At 38.1% G+C, this 24,247-nt stretch overlaps 1 protein-coding gene across 4 annotated transcripts in view; it reads right to left on the bottom strand.

Annotated features, from left to right (window-relative positions):
• Positions 1–24,247, bottom strand: part of LOC128703025 (uncharacterized) — a 174,508-nt gene that overhangs the window by 34,244 nt on the left and 116,017 nt on the right. For 3 of the 4 annotated variants that reach the window (XM_070103694.1, XM_070103692.1, XM_053797576.2), the window contains exon 4: positions 17,217–17,367. In XM_070103694.1, coding sequence (XP_069959795.1) covers positions 17,217–17,367 — 151 coding nt within the window. Of the gene's footprint in view, positions 1–17,216; positions 17,368–24,247 lie in introns of those variants that run through there. The other variant, XM_070103695.1, reaches the window with a different exon arrangement.

Raw genomic sequence — 24,247 nt, 5'->3', positions numbered from 1 at the left:
TTGACAGGGTGTATCAGGGAGATAAGATGTTTTCTGATTGTAGTTTTGAAGGTGATGAATGTGTCTGCAGTTTTAGAATTTTCAGGTAGGGTGTTCCAGATTTTAGGGCCTTTGACATACATTGAATTTTTGTAAAGGTTTAGTCGGACACGGGGAATGTCATAGAGATGTTTGTGTCTGGTGTTGTGCCTGTGGGTTCTGTCACAACTATCAAGAAAGCGTTTTAGGTCAAGGTTAATATTGGAATTTAAGGTCCTGTAGATGTAGAGTGCACAGTAGTAAGTGTGGATGTACTGAACAAGGAGTAAGTTTAGATCTATGAAGAGTGGGGGGGGGGGGGTGTTGCCAGGGATGGGATTTAGTGATTATTCTTACTGCGGCTTTTTGTTGGGTTATTATTGGCTTTAGGTGTGTTGCTGCAGTTGAACCCCAAGCACATATAGCATAGGTGAGGTATGGATATATAAGTGAATGGTATAGTGAGAGAAGGGCAGTTTGCGGCACGTAGTATCGTATCTTGGAGAGGATCCCAACCGTTTTGGATACTTTTTTGGTTATGTGTTGGATATGGGTGCTGAAGTTCAGGTTGTTGTTGAGGTATAGGCCTAGGAATTTGCCCTCATTATGCCTGGCAATTAGAGTGTTGTCGATGTTAATGTTAATTTGCGCATCTCCTGCTCTGCTACCAAACATAATGTAGTAGGTTTTGTCAGCGTTAAGCTTAAGTTTATTGGCTGTCATCCAAGTCGATATTTTGATCAGCTCCTCATTAACAATGGTGTTGAGGGTGGCAAAATTAGGGTGAGAGATGACATAAGTCGTGTTGTCAGCAAAGAGAATGGGGTTCAGGTGTTGAGATACGTTTGGAAGATCATTGATGTATATGAGGAAGAGCAGGGGACCAAGGACACTTCCCTGCGGAACTCCAGTATCAAGTGGCCGTGTTGTTGATGCTGTGTCTTTAATGGTAACATACTGATACCTATTAGTAAGGTAAGATTTGAAATAAGCAAGCGCATGGCCTCTTATACCATAATGGTCAAGTTTGTGGAGTAGGATGCCGTGGTCTACTGTGTCAAAAGCTTTTCTTAGATCAATAAAAATTCCTAGTGGATATTCCTTATTTTCCAATGCTGTGTAAAGCAGATCTACCATTTTTAATGATTGCATCGTTAGTGCTTTTATTTTTCCTGAATCCAAACTGGCAGGGGTTGAGTATGTTTTGTGCCGTTATAAACGAATATAGTCTCCTGTGCACGAGTTTCTCGAAGATTTTGGATAGCAATGATAAGTTTGATATTCGCCTATAGTTGTTTAAATCTGTAGGGTCACCACCTTTATGTATTGGTGTAACCCTTGCCGTCTTGAGTAGTTTCGGGAAGGTGCTAGTTTCTAGTGACTTGTTAAAAAGTAAAGAGATAGTATGTGAGAGGACATATGCAAAGTTCTAAATGTTGGACAGGACAATAACCATGCCACATATAAACTAAATAATGTAGATCTTAATATTACGGATTGCGAAAAAGATTTAGGAGTTCTGGTTAGCAGTAATCTGAAACCAAGACAACAGTAAATAAGTGTTCGCAATAAAGCTAATAGAATCCTTGGCTTCATATCAAGAAGCATAAATAATAGGAGTCCTCAGGTTGCTCTTCAACTCTATACATCCTTGGTTAGGCCTCATTTAGATTATGCTGCACAGTTTTGGTCACCGTATTACAGAATGGATATAAATTCTCTGGAAAATGTACAAAGGAGGATGACAAAGTTGATCCCATGTATCAGAAACCTTCCCTATGAGGATAGACTAAGGGCCCTGAATCTGCACTCTCTAGAAAGACATAGAATTAGGGGGGATATGATTGAGGTGTATAAATGGAAGACAGGAATAAATAAAGGGGATGAAAATAATGTGCTGAAAATATCTAGCCTAGATAGGACTCGCAGCAATGGTTTTAAGTTGGAAAAATTCAGATTCAGGAAGGATATAGGAAAGTACTGGTTTGGTAATAGAGTTGTGGATGAGTGGAACAAACTCCCGAGTACAGCTATAGAGGCCAGAACATTGTGTAGCTTTAAAAATAGGTTGGATAAATACATGAGTGGATGTGGGTGGGTGTGAGTTGGACCTGATAGCTTGTGCTACCAGGTCGGTTGCCGTGTTCCTCCCTTAAGTCAATGTGACCTGACCTGACTAGGTTGGGTGCATTGGCTTAAGCCGGTAGGAGACTTGGACCTGCCTCACATGGGCCAGTAGGCCTTCTGCAGTGTTCCTTCGTTCTTATGTTCTTACATGGGCCGCTCTCTTGTACAATAATGGTGGGACATGAGACAGATTCCCCGAGTTATTTTTAAGTGACTTTATAATCTCGGTGACTTCTGTGGGCTCAGTTGGAGCAAGATAGAAGGAATTTGGGAAATTCCCATCTAGGTAGTCCCCGGCATGGGCATTGGTACGTGGGATTTTATTGGCGAGATTAGAACCACTGGTTGAGAAAAAGTCGTTTATCTTGTTAGCTGTGTCAGTGGGTTGCAGTGGTGTTTCATTAGGTTTAGTTAGGACAATATTCTTTTTTTTTTCAGTTTGTGGGTCCCTAGAATCTGAGAGTGTGTTTTCCAGGTCTTTTTTATATCTCCTCTTGTGTCAGTGAATCTACTGGAGTAGTATAGTTGTTTGCTTTCTTTATTACTTTGGTGAGGACTGATGAATAGTGTTTAAGAATATCTTTGTGTATTAAGCCCTGCCTATACAGTGGACCCCCGCATAACGATTACCTCCGAATGCGACCAATTATGTAAGTGTATTTATGTAAGTGCGTTTGTACGTGTATGTTTGGGGGTCTGAAATGGACTAATCTACTTCACAATATTTCTTATGGGAATAAATTCAGTCAGTACTGGCACCTGAACATACTTCTGGAGTGAAAAAATATCGTTAACCGGGGGTCCACTGTATTGCTTTTCATATTGGTGTTTCTTATCATTGGATTTCAGAATGGTGCTGGTTAGCCATGGGCAACCAAGCCGTTTGTTTGTGATCTGTTTCGTTTTTATAGGACAATGTTTGTTGTATAGTCTAAGTAATTTGTTAAGAAAAATGTCTGTCCAGTCATCAATACCATTGGCCTTGGAGAATTCTGTAGGCCAGTCAACAGTCTCTAGGTCAGCTGTGAACTTCCTTATTGAGGCCTCATCATGGAGTCTAAATGAAACTTTGTTGTATTCAAGTGGTGGTTTACTAATGTTTGTCAAGAGGAAGGTAGGGTAGTGGTCTGTAGTGCTATCTGTGATTATCCCTGATTTAAGGGGGGCTAGTATATTGGTCCATATGTGGTCTATTATGGTTGCACTTGTTTCAGTGAGCCTGGTTGGTTTAGTTATTGTTGGTATGAGAAGTGTGTTGTTCATATTGTTGATGAAATCAGTTACAGGCTGATCATCTAGTAGGCCAAGGTTGATGATGAAGTCTCCAGCTAAGAGAAGGTGGTGCTTATTCATTTGTCTGTTTGTTATTAGTGCCTTTAATTTCTCACTGAAATTTGGGATGTTTGTGTGGGGTATCCGGTAAATGGCACCGATTGTTATAGGCGTCTTAAGGTTTTTTACAGTAAAATTAGCAAAAATGTATTCTCCATATTCATCACTAAAGCAAATGGTGCTAATACAAGATAATTGGTTAGAGTAATAGATTGCAATACCACCCCCAACTTGGTATGGTCTGCAGTTGTGGATTGCTGTGTATCCTGGTAGAGGGTAGATATCTATTGTGTCCTGCTTAAGCCAGGTCTCAGTAAGAATAATGCAGGAGAAGGGTGTCTTTAGTGATCCAAGGAGTGCCAGGAGGTCATCATAGTGTTTGCTTAAGGACCTGATGTTGTAGTTAAGTACTGATAGACTTTTAGCATTGTTTAGGATAGTGCTGGCTTATGTTAAATAATGGTCTACTGTATATTACATGTGGTGGGTTGAGGTGGGCTACCATACCTCCCAAACCTGACTTCCTACAAACTCACTTCTCACCCTAAATTAAGACTACAAATATTTTAACCCTTTGACTGTCGCAACCTCAAATCCTGAGGTGTCTCCTGGTGTTGAAAAATTTTTGAAAAAAAAAAAAAAAAAAAAAAAAAAAAAAAAAAAAAAAAAAAAAAAAAGATGGAAAACTGATGGAATTACGCTCTCGTGAAGTTAGCGATCTCTGCAATATTTATGAATCAACGATTTTGCCCACTTTGAGCCCTATTTTCAACTAATTCCATTGTTCCAGTCGACCAAACTCACAGCTATTTCTTTAGAACTCCATTTGTCCTATTGACTGAGTACAAGAAACTGCCCATTTACCAATTTCAACTACCCAATAACGTGGTCAGAAATTTGCAATTTGGCCAATTTCACGCAAATTAAAAAATATGCCAATTTCAAAATAGGGTCCAGAATGAACAATGCAGACATTCCTGGCTCTAAAATAACACTTTCTTTGTTCATCAGTCACATCTCCAGGCTCTTCTGATATTACTCTTGCTTTCTATTTTGAATTTTTATTCAAACAAAAAATAAAAGATTTACTGTTATGCAGACAATATTGTAATAATTGTATAAATAATGTCAACCCATTCATGACTGCATATTAGAATGGCTAGTTGGACATTTATTGGACAATGACATCATTTGTTTACTTTTGAACATTGGCAAAAATCAAACATTTCCCCTAATTTGAGCTCCATTTCAAGGCTCTTTTCACAGTAAAACCAATCAAAATCACCTCTATTTCTATAATATGTTTCCCATTCTATCAAATGAGACCAAGAAAACGAGAATACAACCATAAATACTATACAAAAACACACCACAAAGTCGGCATTTTAATCAAAAAACATGGTCAGAATTTTTTTTTCTCATTATGCACTGCGTGCTGCAGGATTTTTTTTATATGGTGCACACTGACCACACAGGCCCATTCTCTTACATGTGGGCCTACCAGCTTTCTCCTCCTTGATTTGAAGCTGCTAGAATTTCTGAGTATATGTATATACGTCAAACAAGGTGGCTCGTAAGACGCATATATACGACTGAAACAGTCAAAGGGTTAAGGCAAGTAATGGGTGTACTGTGTGTGCATTATAATTTTTATTGTTTTTAATGCCTAGTACTATTGCTAATTTAATATATGTTAGTGTAAATTTGTTGTCTGGCATTTATATTTATTTATAAGTGGAAAAAAATGGCATTCTGCTTTTCGGTGATGTCTGCTTTCCGGCAGTAGCCTGGAACCTAACCTGCCGAATAAGTGGGGCCCTACTATATTTCTAATCCTTAGACCAATCAAAATCATCTATATTTCTGTAAAATAACTTCCATTCTATGAAATGGTATCAAGAAACTAAGGAGAAAACCATAAAACCATCTGAAAATAGACCGCAAATTCACTATTTTAAACTATACACACGGTCACAGTTTTGTTTTTTCTATTATGCACTTCATGAGGCAGGATTATTTTTGATATGGTGCACACTCACTGCACAGACCCATTCTCTCATATCCAGGCCAAAATTTACCTCTCACAGCTTATCTGAGTGAGTTGAACTTATATAGTACTACAGCACAGACCCTGAGCTCAAAGCCATAATACTACAGCACGGACTCTGAAAGGCAAATCAGCCTACTGATACTACCTGTAGTCCATCCCACTCCATCACCTGGTTTACCTTAACCAACCGCCAACAAACTTGTGCGATTTGTGATTTTTGTTATTTATTCATTGTTTTATGCAAAAATTTTTACATGATTCATTAATGGATCAAATACAGGAGCTTAGATTACTGCATAGTTACTGTATGTTCAAGAGTAAACAAATCACATCACGCATCCAATACATGTCAACTGGTGGTTCTAATATGCTTTCACAAATCTGCTGATATTATTTATACCATTTTCACAATAATGCACTATTTTGAAATTGGCCTTCCTTGAAGTTTGTATGAAATTTGCCAAATTACCAATTTCTGATCACTTTAATGGATAGTTGAAATAGGTAAATGGGCAGTTTCTTGTACTCAGTTGATAGAACAAAAGGAGTTCTAGTGAAACAGCTATGAGTTTGGTCGACTGGAACAATGGAATTGGCCAATAACAGGGCTCAAAGTGGGTGAAATCGCCGTTACGTTGAATATCGCTGAGTCCGCTAACTTTGCGAGAGCGTAATTCCCTAAGTTTTCCATCAAATTTTGTACTTTTAGTTTCATTGCCATTGGGAAAAGATTCTCTATCATTTCAAAAGAAAAAAATAATTTATTTTTTTAAATTCTTAAGGCACTGAGAGCAAGTTTGTGAGCAGAGGTCTCAACAGTGAAAGGGTTAACCCTCTCACTGTCAAGACCCCAATCTGAAACTTGTCAAGTGTCCAAGAATTTTCAAAAATAATTTTTGTAATTTTTTTGGATGAAATGGTAGAGATTCTTTTTCTGCATGTAATAAAACAAAAAGTACGAAAATTGATGAAATTACACTTTCGCGAATTTTGCTGTGCCAGCAATATTTATGCATCGTCAATTTTGCCCACTTTGAGTCCTATTTTAGGCCAATTACATTGTTTCAGTTGACCAAATTCTTAGCTATTTCGACAGTATGTCTTCCATTTTATTGACCGAGCACTAGAATCTCCCCATTCAGCAATTTCAACTACCAATAAAGTGATCAGAAATTGGTAATTTGGTAAATTTCACACAAATTTCAAAACAGGGTCCAGAATAAGCAATGCAGGCATTCCTGGTACTAAAATAACATTTCCTCTGTTCATTAGTTACACTTCCAGGCTTTACACACAAATTCCATTTTGATTTTTTACTCACACAAAAAAAAAAATTTACTGTTATGCAATATTGTAATAATTATAATAACAATAACTATAATAATTATAATAACTGTTCATGAATGCATATTAGACCCATCAGTTGACATGTATTGGACACATGATGTGACTTGTTTACTCCAGAACATCAGCAAAAATCAAGCATTTCCACTACTTTGAGCTCAATTTCAAGCTATTTTCATTCCTAAAACCAATCAAACTCACCTCCATATCTGTAATATATCTTCCATTCTATTCAATTAGACCAAGAAACCGAGAGTATAACCATAAAAACTATATGAAAATATACTGCAAAGTCACTGTTTTAAACCAAAAACACAGCTGCAGTTTCTTCTCCATTATGCACTGTGTGCTGCAGGATATTTTATATGGTGCACACTTACCACATAGACCTATTCTCTCATATCTAGGCCCAAATTTACTGCTCACAACTTATCTGACTGAAATGAGCTCATGGCATAATACTATGGGAGCAACATTGGCTTTAAAGCCATAGTACAACAGGACCATCTCCTAAAGGGCTAATAAGCTTCCAATCATTCTCTATCAGTAAATAACAAAAAAGGCACAATACCGTGACTGGAACGATACACAAATAACCCGCACATAAAAAGAGAGAAGCTTACGACGACGTTTTAAGTCCAGTGAGTCTCCAGGCCAGTCATTACAGTATAGAAAAATTACAATAATTTAGCTAGTTCTTTATGTTTTTGGCAGCCAAAGATGGCAAGGGCATCATCTTTCATATAAAAGTTGGCATGGCACTTCTTGAATGTGTCGGGCAAATACTCAGGTGGCAGCAGCAGCATAGCCACACGACTCACGAAGTTGTAATAATATGATTGAAAACAAATCAAGAAACAGCTGGGGTTTGAACCCATGGCAAGGGAGTGCTAAAGCTCACAAGTCAGTGTGTTAACCACTTGGCCAGCTGGCTGTAATCAGATTCATCCAACTAGATATACAGTGGACCCCCGGTTAACGATACTTTTTCACTCCGTAAGTATGTTCAGGTGCCAGTACTGACCGAATTTATTCCCATAAGGAATATTGTGAAGTAGATTAGTCCATTTCAGACCCCCAAACATACACGTACAAACGCACTTACATAAATACACTTACATAATTGGTCGCATTCGGAGGTAATCGTTATGCGGGGGTCCACTGTATTTTGATACACCATAGGGAGGTTAACATGGACTTACCAGTCACTAAAGCAGCCTCTCCAATATAACAATTACTCTCCATTCTGAATCTATCATACAAAAAATCAAAGTTTTATCCTATTTCTTGGATAATAAAACATAGCCAAGAATAATTGGTCATGGTTTAAGGCATCCCAATAACTGAAGTAAACCTAGTACTTAAATATTCATAAGACAGACCAGAGAAAAGGGACCTACCCATACTCAGGAAAACCATAAAAAATTTAACAGTTCCACCACTTTGATCCCCATTTCAAACTATTCCCATCTGAAACTTACGAAAATTTTCATCTCTGCTTCACTAATACATCTCCCATTTTATCAATTAATACCAAGAAACAGACATTAAAACTATTAAAAACTATTCTAGAAAACACCTCAAAAACACTATTTTAAACCAAACACATGTTGAGAGATTTTCTTTTGCAATTATGCACCACATGAAGCAAGATGTTTTTTATACTGTGTGTCCTCACTGCACAGACCTATTCTCTCATGCCTAGACCAAAATTTACCACTTACATCTTAAGGCAGCTGAGCTCAAAACGTGGATTTACATTAGCGACACTGGCATCAAAGATGTAGATCTTTGTGAAAGACAGTGAAAGGAGTAGATTATTTTTAACTTAACCCCTTGACTGTCGCAACCCCAAATGGTGTCGCAAAATTTAAAAAAAAAAAAAAAAAAAAAAAAAATCTTATAAAATGATAGAGAATCTTTTCCCGATTGTAATGACACCAAAAGAATGAAGTTTGATGGAAAACTGACAGAATTATGCTCTCGCAAAGTTAGTGACCTTGGTGATATTTACGAATCTGCGATTTCGCCCACTTTGAGCCCTATTTTTGGTTAATTCCATTGTTCCAATCGATTAAACTAATAACTATTTCTTTAAAACTCCATTTTTTCTATCAATTGAGTACAAGAAACTGCCCATTTACCAATTTCAACTACCTAAAACGTGGTCAGAAATTTGCAATTTGGCCAATTTCATGAAAATTAAAAAATATGACAATTTCAAAATAGGGTCCAGAATGAACAATGCAGACATTCCTGGCTCTAAAATAACGTTTTCTTTCTTCATCAGCCACGTCTCCAGGCTCCTCTGATATTACTCTTGCTTCCTATTTTGAGTTTTTATTCAAACAAAAAATAGAAGATTTACTGTTATGCAGACTACTGCAATATTGTAATAATTGTATAAATAATGTCAACCCATTCATGACTGCATATAAAAATGGCTATTTGGACATTTATTGGAAAATGACATCGTTTGTTTACGTTTGAACATCGGCAAAAATCAAACATTTCCCCTACTTTGAGCTCCATTTCAAGGTTCTTTTCATAGTAAAATCAATCAAAATCACCTCTATTTCTATAATATCTTTTCCATTCTATCAAATGAGACCAAGAAAACGAGAATACAACCATAAATACTATAAGAAAATAGACCACAAATTAGCATTTTAACCCTTTCAGGGTCCAAGGCCCAAATCTGGAGTCACGCACCAGTGTCCAAGATATTTCAAAAAAAAAATTTGTTATTTTTTCTTATGAAATCGTAGAGAATCTTTTTGTGAAGGTAATAAAACAAAAAGTACGAAAATTGGTGGAATATTGACGAAATTATGCTCTCGCGAATTTTGATGTGTCAGCGATATTTACGAATCGGCGATTTTGCCGACTTTGACTCCCATTTTAGGCCAATTACATTATTCCAATCAACCAAATTCTTAGCTATTTCACTAGTATTACTTCTATTCTATCGATTGAGCACAAGAAATCGCCAAGTCAACTGTTTCAACTACAAAATAAAGTGATCGGAAATTGTTAATTTGGCCAATTTAACACAAAGTTCAAAATATTCCAATTTCAAAATAGGCTCCAGAATAAACAATGTAGGTATTCCTGGCACTAAACTAACATTTCCTCTGTTCATTAGTTATGTTTTGAGGCTTTACAAATAAATTCCATTTTGATTTTTTATTCACATAATGAATTTTTATTCACACCAAAAAATAGAAGATTTACTGTTATGCAATACTGTAATAATTGTATAAATATCATCACCATATTTGTGAATGTATATTAGACCCTCAAGCTGATGTGTATTAGACGTGTGAGGTCGTTTGTTTACTCTTGAATATCGGCAAAAAATTAACATTTCCGCTACTTTGAGCTCAGTTTCAAGCCATTTCCAATGCTAAAACCAATCAAAATCATCTCTATTTCTGTAATATGTCTTCCATTCTATCAAATGAGACCAAGAAATCGCAAATACAACTATAAAAAACATACGAAAAAACACTGCAAAGTTGCTGTTTTAATCGAAAAATCATGATTTCATTTTTTTTCTCTCATTATGCACAGTGTGCTGCTGCAGGATCTGTTTTATGTGGTGCACACATACCACATAGATGTATTCTCTCATATCTAGGCCCAAATGTACCACTCACAGTTTATCAGAGTGAGCTGAGCTCATGGCGTAGATCTACAGTTTGGACCCTGAACATAAAGCCGTAGATCTACGGGACGGACCCTGAAAGGGTTAAATAAAAAATAAGTCGGAGGTTTTTTTTTCTCATTATGCACTGTGTGCTGCAGGATTTTTTTTATACTGCACACACTGACCACACAGACCCATTCTCTCACATGTGGGCCTACCAGCTTTCTCCTGCTTGATTTGAAGCCACTAGAATTTATGAGCATACAGGTCTCCCTCAACATTCGCGAGGGTTAGGGGATCAAGAGCCTCGTGAATGTTGAAAAATCGTGAATGTTTGGTGCCCCAATATATTGTAGGGAAATATAATACAATACTACTTCCTTAACTTGTTGAACCATGAACAATCATAAAATACATGAAAAAAGTCGTAAACTGTACTAAATACATACATGTTATGGTTTAATAACATGTATGTTATTAAATACCACTGCCTCCACCACTTCCTCAACCACTGCGAGTCCCTACTACCCTCCCTCCGACCCCCGCAACTGGCAGCCAGCCCTCCCACCGCTGTGTGGTGAGTACTTTGTTTGTTCATTATTTGCTATTAAACTACAGTACAGTGGACCCCCCCATACTGTCGGCATCACATAACGTTTAATCCACATACCGCTCGCTTTTATCGCAAAAATTTTGCCTCGCATACCGCTCAAAAACCCGCTCAACGCTGTTCGTCCGAGACGCATCCAATGTACGCCCTTAGCCAGCCTCACATGTGCCGCCGGTGGCATTGTTTACCAGCCAGCCTCCGCGGTAACATCCAAGCATACAATCGGAACATTTCGTATTATTACAGTGTTTTTGGTGATTTTATCTGCAAAATAAGTGACCATGGGCCCCAAGAAAGCTTCTAGTGCCAACCCTACAGCAATAAGGGTGAGAATTACTATAGAGATGAAGAAAGAGATCATTGATAAGTATGAAAGTGGAGTGCGTGTCGCCGACCTGGCCAGGTTGTACAAGAAACCCAAATCAACCATCGCTACTATTGTGGGCAACAGAAAGGCAATCAAGGAAGCTGTTCTTGCCAAAGGTTTAACTGTGTTTTCGAAACAGAGATCGCAAATGATGGAAGATGTTGAGAGACTCTTATTGGTGTGGATAAATGAAAAACAGCTAGCAGGAGATAGCGTCTCTCAAGCGATCATAAGCGAAAAGGCTAGGAAGTTGCATGAGGATTTAATTAAAAAAATGCCTGCAACTAGTGATGATGTGAGTGAATTTAAGGCCAGCAAAGGTTGGTTTGAGAGATTTAAGAAGCGTAGTGGCATACATATTGTGATAAGGCATGGTGAGGCTGCCAGTTCGGACCACAAAGCAGCTGAAAAATATGTGCAGGAATTCAAGGAATACATAGACAGTGAAGGACTGAAACCTGAACAAGTGTTTAATTGTGATGAAACAGGCCTGTTTTGGAAGAAAATGCCAAGCAGGACCTACATTACTCAGGAGGAAAAGGCACTCCCAGGACATAAGCCTATGAAAGACAGGCTTACTTTGTTGATGTGTTCCAATGCTACTGGTGATTGCAAAGTGAAGCCTTTATTAGTGTATCACTCTGAAACTCCCAGACCGTTCAGGCAAAAGAATGTCCTCAAGGAGAATTTGTGTGTGCTGTGGAGGGCAAACAGTAAGGCATGGGTCACTAGGGACTTTTTCTATGACTGGTTACACCATGCATTTGCCCCCAATGTGAAAGATTACCTAACTGAAAAGAAATTAGACCTTAAGTGCCTCCTGGTGTTAGACAATGCCCCTGGTCATCCTACAGACGTGGCAGAGCGACTTTATGGGGACATGAGCTTCATTAAGGTGAAGTTTTTGCCTCCTAATACCACTCCTCTCCTGCAGCCCATGGACCAGCAGGTTATTGCAAACTTCAAAAAACTGTACACAAAAGCTCTGTTTGAAAGGTGCTTTGTAGTGACCTCAGAAACTCAACTGACTCTAAGAGAGTTTTGGAGAGAGCACTTTAATATCCTCAATTGTGTAAACCTTATAGGTAAGGCTTGGGAGGGAGTGACTAAGAAGACCTTGAACTCTGCTTGGAAGAAACTGTGGCCAGAATGTGTAGACCAAAGGGATTTTGAAGGGTTTGAGGCTAACCCTGAGAATCCTATGCCAGTTGAGGAATCCATTATGGCATTGGGAAAGTCCTTGGGGTTGGAGGTTAGTGGGGATGATGTGGAAGAGTTGGTGGAGGAGGACAATGAAGAACTAACCACTGATGAGCTGATAGATCAACTTCAACAGCAAGAGGCCAGACCTGAGGAAACTGGTTCGAAGGAGGGGAGAGAGAAATTGAAGAAATTGCCTACTACAAAGATTAAGGAAATCTGTGCAAAGTGGCTTGAAGTGCAAACCTTCATGGATGAAAATCACCCTCACACAGCTATTGCAAGCCGTGCTGGTGACTATTACACTGACAATGTTGTGAAACACTTTAGGGAAGTCATAAAGGAACGAGAGGTACAGGCCACTATGGACAGATATGTTGTGCGAAAGAAGTCCAGTGACTCTGAAGCTGGTCCTAGTGGCATTAAAAGAAGAAGGGAAGTAACCCCAGAAAAGGACTCGACACCTCAAGTCTTAATGGAAGGGGATTCCCCTTCTAAACACTAACACTCTCTCTCCCCTCCTCCCATCCCATCAATCATCACCAGATCTTCAATAACAGTAAGTGTCATGTAATTGTGCATGCTTTTTTCAGTTTGTGTGTATTAAAATTAACATTTCATGTGGTAATTTTTTTTTTTTTTCATACTTTTGGGTGTCTTGCACGGATTAATTTGATTTCCATTATTTCTTATGGGGAAAATTCATTCGCATACCGATCATTTCGCATAACAATGAGCCCTCTTGCACGGATTAAAATCGCTATGCGGGGGTCCACTGTATAAACAATGTAAACGCATTCATGACTGCAAATTGGAATGGCTATTCGGACAGGTATTGGACGGTGACATCATGTGTTTACTCTTGAACACAGTAAAGAATCAAACATTTCTGCTACTTCTAATATTAACAATAGTAATAATCTTTCTTCTTTCTTTCAACACACCGGCCGTATCCCACCGAGGTGGGGGTGGCCCAAAAGGAAAAACGAAAGTTTCTCCTTTTACATTTAGTAATATATACAGGAGAAGAGGTTACTAGCCCCTTGCTCCCGGCATTTTAGTCACCTCTTACAACACACATGGCTTACGGAGGAAGAATTCTGTTCCACTTCCCCATGGAGATAAGAGGAAATAACAAGAATAAGATCTAGAAAGAAAATAGAAGAAAACCCAGATGGGTGTGTGTATATATGTGCTTGTACATAAGAACATAAGAATGGAGGAACACTGCAGAAGGCCTACTGGCCTATACAAGGCAGGTCATTATCTAAACGACCTCTACCAAAAGCTACTCAAGAATTAACTCCCGTATCCAGTGACACTAATCAAACCCAGCCCCTCCCACTCATACATTTGTTCAGTCTCTTCTTAAAGCTACCCAAGGTCCTAGCCTCTATCACCCCACGAGGAAGATTGTTCCACGCATCCACAACTCTGGTCCCCTTACTACAGGATGGATATAGACTCATTAGAGAACATAAAGAGAAGAATGACTAAAATGATTTACTGTGTAAGGAACCTCCTGATTTACTGTGTAGTGTGACCTAAGTGTAAGTAGAAGTAGCAAGACATACCTGAAATCTTGCATGTTCATGAAACAGAAAAAAGGACACCAGCAATCCTACCATCATGTAAAACAATCACAGGCTTTCGTTTTACACTCGCTTGGCAGGACGGTAGTACCTCCCTGGGTGGTTGCTGTCTACCAACCTATTACCTAGGAATAATAATAATAATAAATATGATAGAAATGAAGAAGGAAATTGTACAAAAATATGAGGGAGTGGTTGACACATCGTCAGTGTGGCTTTGTTTATGCTGGAGTGAGCATTAGTCTCTGTGCTCTTCCAAACATTTCACAATAATTCATTGTGTTTGGTACTTGTAGATTGAGTGCGACTGAAGTGGTAGAGGCAGTGGTTGAGGAAGTGGTTGAGGCAGCGGTTGAGGCAGTGGGTGAGGCAGCTGTTGAGGCAGCGGTTGAGGCAATGGTAGAGGCAGCAGTTGAGGCAATGGTAGAGGCAGCGGTTGAGGCAGTGGTTGAGGCAGCAGTTGAGGCAGTGGGTGAGGCAGCGGTTGAGGCAGTGGTTGAGGCAATGGTAGAGGCAGCAGTTGAGGCAGTGGTATTTAATAACATACATGTTATAAATAATAATAGTAAATGTTATTGTTAATAACATGTATTATTATTATTATTATTAACATGTATGTTATTAAATACCACTGCCTCAACCACTACCTCAACCACTGCCTCAACCGCTGCCTCAACCGCTGCCTCAACTGCTGCCTCAACCGCTGCCTCAACCGCTGCCTCGCCCACTGCCTCACCCACTGCCTCACCCACTGCCTCACCCACTGCCTCAATCGCTGCCTCAACTGCTGCCTCTACCATTGCCTCAACCGCTGCCTCAACCGCTGCCTCAACCTCTGCCTCACCCACTGCCTCAACCGCTTCCTCAACCAATGCCTCTACCACTCCAGTTGCACTCAGTCTACAAGCACCAAACACAATGAATTATTGTGGTTTGGAAGAGCATGGAGACTAATGCTCACTCCAGCATAAACAAAGCCACACTGACGATGTGTCAACCACTCCCTCGTATTTTTGTACAATTTCCTTCTTCAATTCTATCGTATTTATTATTATTATTATAATTACTGTTGTTATCATTAGCAGTAGCAGAAATGGTTGATTCTTTGCTGTGTTCAAGAGTAAACACATGATGTCACCGTCCAATACCTGTCCGAATAGCCATTCCAATATGCAGTCACGAATGGGTTTACATTGTAGTTTACTGTAGTTTAATAGCAAATAATGAACAAACAAAACACTCACCACACAGTGGTGGGAGGGCTGGCTGCCAGTTGTGGGGGTCGGAGGGAGGGTAGTAGGGACTCACAGGTGGCGGGAAACTTAAATATGATTTGACGGCTGGGAATTTGGCGGCTGGGAATTTGGCGGTTGGGAATTCGCAAATGTGTGAAGCCCGCTAAAGTTGAAAACGCGAATGTTGAGGGAGACCTGTATATACATCAAAAATGGTGGCTCGTCAGACGTATATATACTACCAAAGCAGTCAAAATGTTAACAGATGACAGGGCCAACAAGTTTAAACACCTTTGATCTAGCAGAAAGAGATTAACTGCTCTTCTAGCTAACATGTACTGTACCTTAACAAAGAAAAACACTTCACAGTACTGTATGTTAACCCTTTGACTGTCACCAGCCCCTTTCTGAAACTGTCACTCTATGTCGCAAAATTTTTTTGAAAAAAAAAAAAAACTTATGAAATGATAGAGAATCTTTTCCCGATGGTAATGATACCAAAAGTACGAAATATGGTCAAAAATTCACGGAATTACGCTCCCGTGAAGCTAGCGACCTCAGCGACATATACGCATCGGCAATTTTGCCGACTTTGAGCCCTGTTTTTGGCCAATTCCGTTGTTCCAGTTGACCAAACTCATAGCTATTTCTTTAGAACGAAATTTTTTCTATCAATTCAGTGCAAGAACCCACCCATTCACCGATCTGAACTACCCAATAAAGTGGTCAGAAATTGGCAATTTACCCAATTTCACGCAAATTAAAAAAGATGCCAATTTCAAAATAGGGTCCAGAATAAACAATGTAGACATTCTTGGTACTAAAATAACATATCCTCTGTTCATCAGTCACATCTCTAGGCCCCTCTTATATTACTACTGCTTTCTATTTTGATTTTTTATTCATACAAAAAATACAAAATTTACTATTATGCAGACTACTGTATTATTGTAAAAATGGTATAAATAATATCAGTGCACTAGTGAAAGAATATTAGACTCCCCAGTTGACGTGTATTGGAAGTGTGGTGTGATTTGCTTACTCCTGAACATTGGTAAAAATCGAACATTTCCGCTACTTTGAACTCAATTTCAAGGTCGTTTTCATCGTGAAACTAATCAAAATCATCTCTATTTCTGTAATATGTTTTCCATTTTATCACGTGAGACCATGAAAACGAGAATACAACAATAAATACTATATGAAAATGCACCTCAAAGTCAGCGTTTTAATCCAAAAAAACGGTCAGAGTTTTTTTTTATCATTGTGCACTACGTGCTGCAGGATTTTTTTTATGTGGTGCACACTGACCACACAGACCCATTCTTTCACATGTGGGCCCACCAGCTTTCTCCTGCTTGATTTGAAGCTGCTAGAATTTACGTGTATAAATACGTCCGAAACAGTGGCACGCAAGACGTATAACGTATACAGTGGACCCCCGGTTAACGATATTTTTTCACTCAATAAGTATGTTCAGGTGCCAGTACTGACCGAATTTATTCCCATAAGGAATATTGTGAAGTAGATTAGTCCATTTCAGACCCCCAAACATACACGTACAAACGCACTTACATAAATACACTTACATAATTGGTCGCATTTGGAGGTAATCGTTATGCGGGGGTCCACTGTATACATGTATATATACAACCAAAACAGTCAAAGGGTTAATAAACAAAGACAACTCACCTGGTAAGTCCATATCAGCTTCAGGCATTAATGGCTCTATCATTCCCTCCTTGTTCTTGCCGAGCCCTTCGCCTGGCATCCAGCCCATCCTCTGCAGCATTTTCATGCCGAAATGTGATCTTAGCGGAGCAGGTTTTCTGCTAAGTTCCCCCTGTAGGGTTCATACAGAAATGCTTAAAGGAAAATTTGGAATTTACATACTGTACGAATCTGTAAAAAAAAATCCTATAAACATCATTCAAAGGTGGAGACCATCCTTTAAGTGAACATTTAGCAAAGAATTGGGAAAAGTCTTGTTAAGAACTTCACAAGTGGAAGAACAAGAATGCTAGCATAATTAGAAAGAGAAATAAACTTAACAAGTATGAAAAAACAATGCTTAGCAGACACAAAAACAGTTTGGATATGATCTCCAAGCAAAACATTATATAAAGTGTTCAAACTGCTTTAATGTCTGTTAAATATAGCATCAAGAAAGACATTCCAATCTTGTACTGTGGCATGTCTCATGATACACAATTTTCTTAATACAACTTCAACCTTTTTCATAAAGGGTTGATTACATTACTTGAGGGTTATTAGGGAGGAAAGAAATATATTTCTGCTCTTATATCTTGCTGTATCTCACGAGATTTGTGACAGATTTGCAGTTTCTTCTACCCAAGCAACCAGATCTGAGGCCTGACCTTCTCTTTGACTGCTTCATCAATCAGGCTGCAGCTGCTAGCTTCCCACAGGCCTATGCAGCCATCACAACCAAGCTGATCAAGAAATTGTAGTAGACAGCAGGCCAGTTTCCTCTTGACAACGAGCATATCTTCAAAATCAAGTCTACATATAAAAAGTCTACAAGGGTGCACAATGGTTTCCATGTCTTGGCTACACAGCATATTTTGACCAAATTTTCCTGTTTACAAGTGTAGCTTAAAAGTTTGTAATAAGTCATCATATACAATTGTGTATGCCTACCTGTCTTACTTCACAAATCTAACTGACTTTATGGCTTCTTCTACCTCTGCAGCCTAGCCTCAAGCCAAAATTTCTTCGACTACCTGGTCAAGCAGGGTATTGTTTCTAGCAGGGCCAGATGTCTCTGTAAGCCTAGGCACTTTTAAAATCATAGGTCCCAAAGATATCAACATAAATAGTGTTAGAAAGTAGCCATGGCTGGACCATTGTCTGAAGTTGTTAAAGGTGTCACTTGCATCATGATGCATTATTCAGAAAAGATGGAGCAAAATACAGACACCAAGAGAGTGAATAAACCTGAGATGGATGGAGGAGGGATAAGAGGTGTTCCAAAAAAGTGGGAGGGAAGTGGTGAAGGTTTTGAATGATACAGGGATTGAACTTCCAGCAGGTAGGTTGAGACAGGGGCAACTATCAGAGATATCGCATATTCCATTTTAATGAAGTACAGTGGAACCTCCACTCAAGAGTTTAATCCGTTCTGTGACCTTGCTCGCATCTGGATTTGCTCGTTTGCAGAGTCAATTTTCCTCGTTTAACCCCTTCAGGGTCCAAGGCCCAAATCTGAAGTGGTGCCCCAGTGTCCAAGAATTTTCCCCAAAAAAATTTGTTATTTTTTCTTGTGAAATGGTAGAGAATCTTTTTGTGAAGGTAATAAAACAAAAAGTACGAAATTTGATGGAAAATTGACGAAATTATGCTTTGCGAATTTTGATGTGTAAGCGATATTTATGAATCGGCGATTTTGCCGATTTTGACTCCCATTTTAGGCCAATTACAAGTTCAAACTATTCCAATTTCAGAATAGGGTCCAGAATAAACAATGTAGGTATTCCTGGAACTAAACTAACATTTCCTCTGTTCATTAGTTATGTTTTGAGGCTTTACAAATAAATTCCATTTTGATTTTTTATTCACATAATGAATTTTTATTCACACCAAAAAATAGAAGATTTACTGTTATGCAATACTGTAATAATTGTATAAATATCATCACCATATTTGTGAATGCATATTAGACCCACCAGCTGGCGTGTATTAGATGTGTGAGGTCGTTTGTTTACTCTTGAATATCGGCAAAAATTTAACATTTCTGCTACTTTGAGCTCAGTTTCAAGCCATTTCCAGTGCTAAAACCAATCAAAATCATCTCTATTTCTGTAATATGTCTTCCATTCTATCAAATGAGACCAAGAAATTGCAAATAGAACTACTATAAAAAACATATGAAAAAACACTGCAAAGTTGCTGTTTTAATCGAAAAATCATGATTTCAGTTTTTTTCTCTCATTATACACAGCGTGCTACAGGATCTGTTTTATGTGGTGCACACATACCACATAGATGTATTCTCTCATATCTAGGCCCAAATGTACCACTCAGTTTATCAGAGTGAGCTGAGCTAATGACGTAGATCTACAGTTTGGACCCTGAACATAAAGCCGTAGATCTACGGGACGGACCCTCAAAGGGTTAAAGCAACTGAATTGCAATTAATCCGTTCCAGTGGAATTCCAGGCATGACAAAATACTTCAATAATTTCCCTAATATCAACTCTATGGCTTATTTATCTATCGCAACTCATCTAATATGACATAATAAACAATGTAAGTAACATAGGAACCTGATATATACTCTAGAATTAATAAAATATGTCATTCATGTAGTGGTATCGTCGGCAGCGGACGAGAGTTTGTCTGGAGAGAGGACAAAATACTCTTTGAATGTTGCTACCAACAATATCTAAGCCTACAAGAATCTCCGAGACTAGTATCTCTTTAATAGACCACATCTGGACTAACACCATATCCACTATAAAATCAGGCATAATCACAGACAACACCACAGACCACTACCCAACATTTCTCATAACCAATCTAGGTAAATTGCCCCAAGACATTACTAAAGTTACCTTCAGACTACATAACGAGACAGCTGTTAACAACTTTATAGCAGCTATGAATAACATCGACTGGCATAATGAGCTCAAAACATAAATAGATATTAATGAATATATAAATAATTTTCTAAAAAAAAGCCCATTACCTCCATAACAAACATTGCCCTAAAAAAACTAAACAGATCACAGCTAATAAGACTGAATAGTCCCTGACTAACACCCAGCATCCTTAAATCCATAAACACAAAGCACCAATATGAAAAGCAGTACAGAATGGGTCAAATAACTAGAGACCAGCCAAAACATTACTAGTCAGCTCTTACCAGTCTGATAAGAAGATCTAAAAAATTGTACTATGAAAATAGATTACATAACATCAAAGGTGATATGAAAAAGACCTGGAAAACTCTATCTGAAATTCTTGGAACTGTAAAGTTATCCAAAAACAAAACAATCAAATTAACAAAATCAGACGAACCCTTACTCCCTCCAACTGAAACAGCAAACAGACTCAATGTTCATGGAATTTGTGCATGGGGATTAACAACATTAACCCCTTGACAGTCGCAACCCCAAATAATGAGGTGTCTCCTGGTGTCGTAAAATTTAAAAAAAAAAAAAAAATTTGTTTTTTCTTATGAAATGATAAGAGAATCTTTTCCTGATTGCAATGACACCAAAAGAACGAAGTTTGATGGAAAACTGCCGGAATACACTCATGAAGTCAGCAACCTCGGCGATATTTACGAATCGATGATTCCGCCCACTTTGAGCCCTATTTTCAGCTAATTCCATTGTTCCAGTCGACTAAACTCATAGCTATTTCTTTACAACTTCATTTGTTCTATTGATTGAGTACAAGAAACTGCCCATTTACTGATTTCAGCTATCCAATAACGTGGTCAGAAATTTGCAATTTGGCCAATTTCACGAAAATTAAAAAAATATGACAATTTCAAAATAGGGTCCAGAATGAACAATGCAGACATTCCTGGCTCTAAAATAACATTTTCTTTGTTCATTAGTCACATCTCCAGGCCCCTCTGATATACTCTTGCTTTCTATTTTGAATTTTTATTCAAACAAAAAATAAAATTTACTGTTATGCAGACTACTGCAATATTGTAATGATTGTATAAATAATGTCAACCCATTCATGACTGCATATTAGAATGGCTAGTTGGACATTTATTGGAAAATGACATTATTTGTTTACATCTGAACATCGGCAAAAATCAAACATTTCCCCTACTTTGAGCTCCATTTCAAGGTTCTTTTCATAGTAAAACCAATCAAAATCACCTCTATTTATATAATACGTTTTCCATTCCATCAAATGAGACCAAGAAAACGAGAATACAACCATAAATACTATACGAAAATGGACCACAAAATCGACATTTTAATTAAAAAAAAAAAAAAGGTTGGAGTTTTTTTTTTCTCATTATGCACTGCATGCTGCAGGATTTTTTTTATATGGTGCACACTGACCACACAGACCCATTCTTTCACATGTGGGCCTACCAGCTTCCTCCTGCTTGATTTGAAGCCGCTAGAATTTATGAGTATATATACGTCAAAAACGGTGGCTCATTAGACGTATATATACAACCAAAACAGTCAAAGGGTTAAATCACCTAAGACCACTAATAACCCGGCAAAAGGCAGCAATCAGAATGATAACAAATTCCCACTCCCGACAGCATACTCCACCAATTTTCAAGTCTAAATCTGCTCACCATTAAGTAATCCATACTTATTCATGTGTCTACTATGCACATAAAACAATACATGCAAACATAAACCCTCCACTCAAACTTCTCCTCACCAACCTTAACAGGACACACGACCATAACTCTTCTGCACAACCAATTACAGTTGGTGTCCTACAGGGAAGTGTCCTTGGCCCTCTTCTCTTTCTCGTTTACATAAATGACCTACCAAATGCATTGCAACTACTCAAACCCACACTCTTTGCAGATGACACTACATACGTCTTCTCTCACTCGAGCCCAGTCATGCTAGCCAATACTGCGAATACCGAATTACAGAAAATATCTACCTGGATGAGGACTAACAAACTTACTCTCAACATTGACAAAACTTACTTCATTCAGTTTGGTAGAGCTACAGATGTCTCTCTTAACATAATAATAAACGGATCACCTATCACAAAGCTCACAGAGGGAAAATTCTTAGGAATCCACCTTGATAATAGACTCAAATTTCAAACACATATACAACAAATTTCCAAGAAAATTTCCAAGACTGTAGGCATACTATCGAAGATACGGTACTATGTTCCACAGTCAGCCCTCCTGGCCCTATATCACTCACTTATTTACCCCTATCTCACCTATGGAATTTGTGCATGGGGCTCAACAACAATAAACCATCTCAGACCATTAATTACCCAACAAAAGGCTGCAGTCAGAATGATAACAAATTCCCACTACAGGCAGCACACTCCACCAATATTCAAAACTCTAAACCTACTCACCATACAAAACATCCATACTTATTACTGTACCTATTACATACATAGAACACTTAACTCGGATATAAACCCTCCCCTCGAATGTCTCCTTGCCAACCTCAACAGAACACATGACCATAACACAAGGCACAGATCACTCTTTGATATTCCTCGTGTCCATCTCACACTATGCAAAAACTCAATGCACATAAAATGCCCTAAAATCTGGAATTCACTACCTGTGAATATAAAAGAAACACTGTCTGCTTATAAATTCAAGTCTCTTCTTAAAAATCACTTACTCACCCACAACCAAATAAATACTGAATAATTGTATCTCATAAATGTTTAACCTGTGACCCAATCAAACTTTGTTATTTTTAATTACATTACCTAACAGAATACTCCATTCTACTGAATACTCAGCAACACAGTAAATGACTATATGACCTGTCTTTGAAATACTCATTTGTGTTAAATTGTTAACTGTTTACAACAATGTTTATCACTGAATATATCATTGCTTAGTTAATCTTAAGTTAATTTTAAGCCTGCCCATAATGCTCTGCATACAAGGGACTTTGGCATGTTACACTTAGCCACTGTATTTCCTTGCACTTCTGTGTGTCATGTTCAAATAAATAAATAAATAAATAAATAACACAAGGTACAGATCTCTTTTTGATGTACCTTGTGTCCATATCACACTGTGTAAAAACTATGCACATAAAGGGCCCCAAAATTTGGAATTCATTACCAGAAAACACTAAAATAACCCAGTCTGAAAATCAATTTAATGACTCTTCTCAAAAACCACTTAATCACCCTAACCTCAATATTCAATATTCCCATAACATAACTTCAATATTTACTTTTAAATCTAAACTCAATACTCAATATTCTCATAATATAATTTCAATATTTACTTTTAAACCTACTGTCCATTGTCGACAGGAATATAATTGAATCATGTTTCACAAAAAGCTTTTTTGTATATATGAATATATCCTTTGATTTATATAAATTAAATTCACTTATAATTAACAGAACTACTTTACAACTATGATAAATTTCTTTAGTGTTAAGTAGTCAGTAAGCCAATAAATTAAGTCGGCCCATAATGCCTAGGCATAATAAAGGTTCTCTTTGCACTGGAACCCATTATTGTAAATACATAATCTCAATGTACTAGCGAAAAAAAAAAATCTGAATTTGAATTTGAATAATTTCGCTAATGTCAACTTTATGGCTTATTTATCACAATTCATCTAATACAGTGGAAACTCAAATTTCGAATGTGTCACTTATCGAACTCTTCGAAAATCGAATGCTTTTTCAAACCAACTTTGTCCCTATTATCAAACTTGCTCCTATTTTCGAACCACCGGGTACAGGATCTGTCCTGCAGCCTGCTCTGTCTGCATCCCCGCGCAGGCGCCATGAGCCAGTCTGGTTTTGTTGATACTTGAGTGAACACTAACCTGCGCTCTCATTCAAACATTTTATGATTATTTCGTTGTACAGTGGACCCCCAGTTTGCGATCAGCTCCCAATGCGACCAATTATGTAAGTGTATTTATGTAAGTGTGTTTGTATGTGTATGTTTGGGGGTCTGAAATGGACTAATCTAATTCACAATATTCCTTATGGGAACAAATTCGGTCAGTACTGGCACCTGAACATAC

This window comes from Cherax quadricarinatus, chromosome 86 (genome assembly GCF_038502225.1).
Source record: "Cherax quadricarinatus isolate ZL_2023a chromosome 86, ASM3850222v1, whole genome shotgun sequence".
NCBI lineage: Eukaryota > Metazoa > Arthropoda > Malacostraca > Decapoda > Parastacidae > Cherax > Cherax quadricarinatus.
The sequence above is the reverse complement of the archived record's forward strand: the minus strand, read 5'-3'. Positions and strand labels throughout refer to the sequence as shown.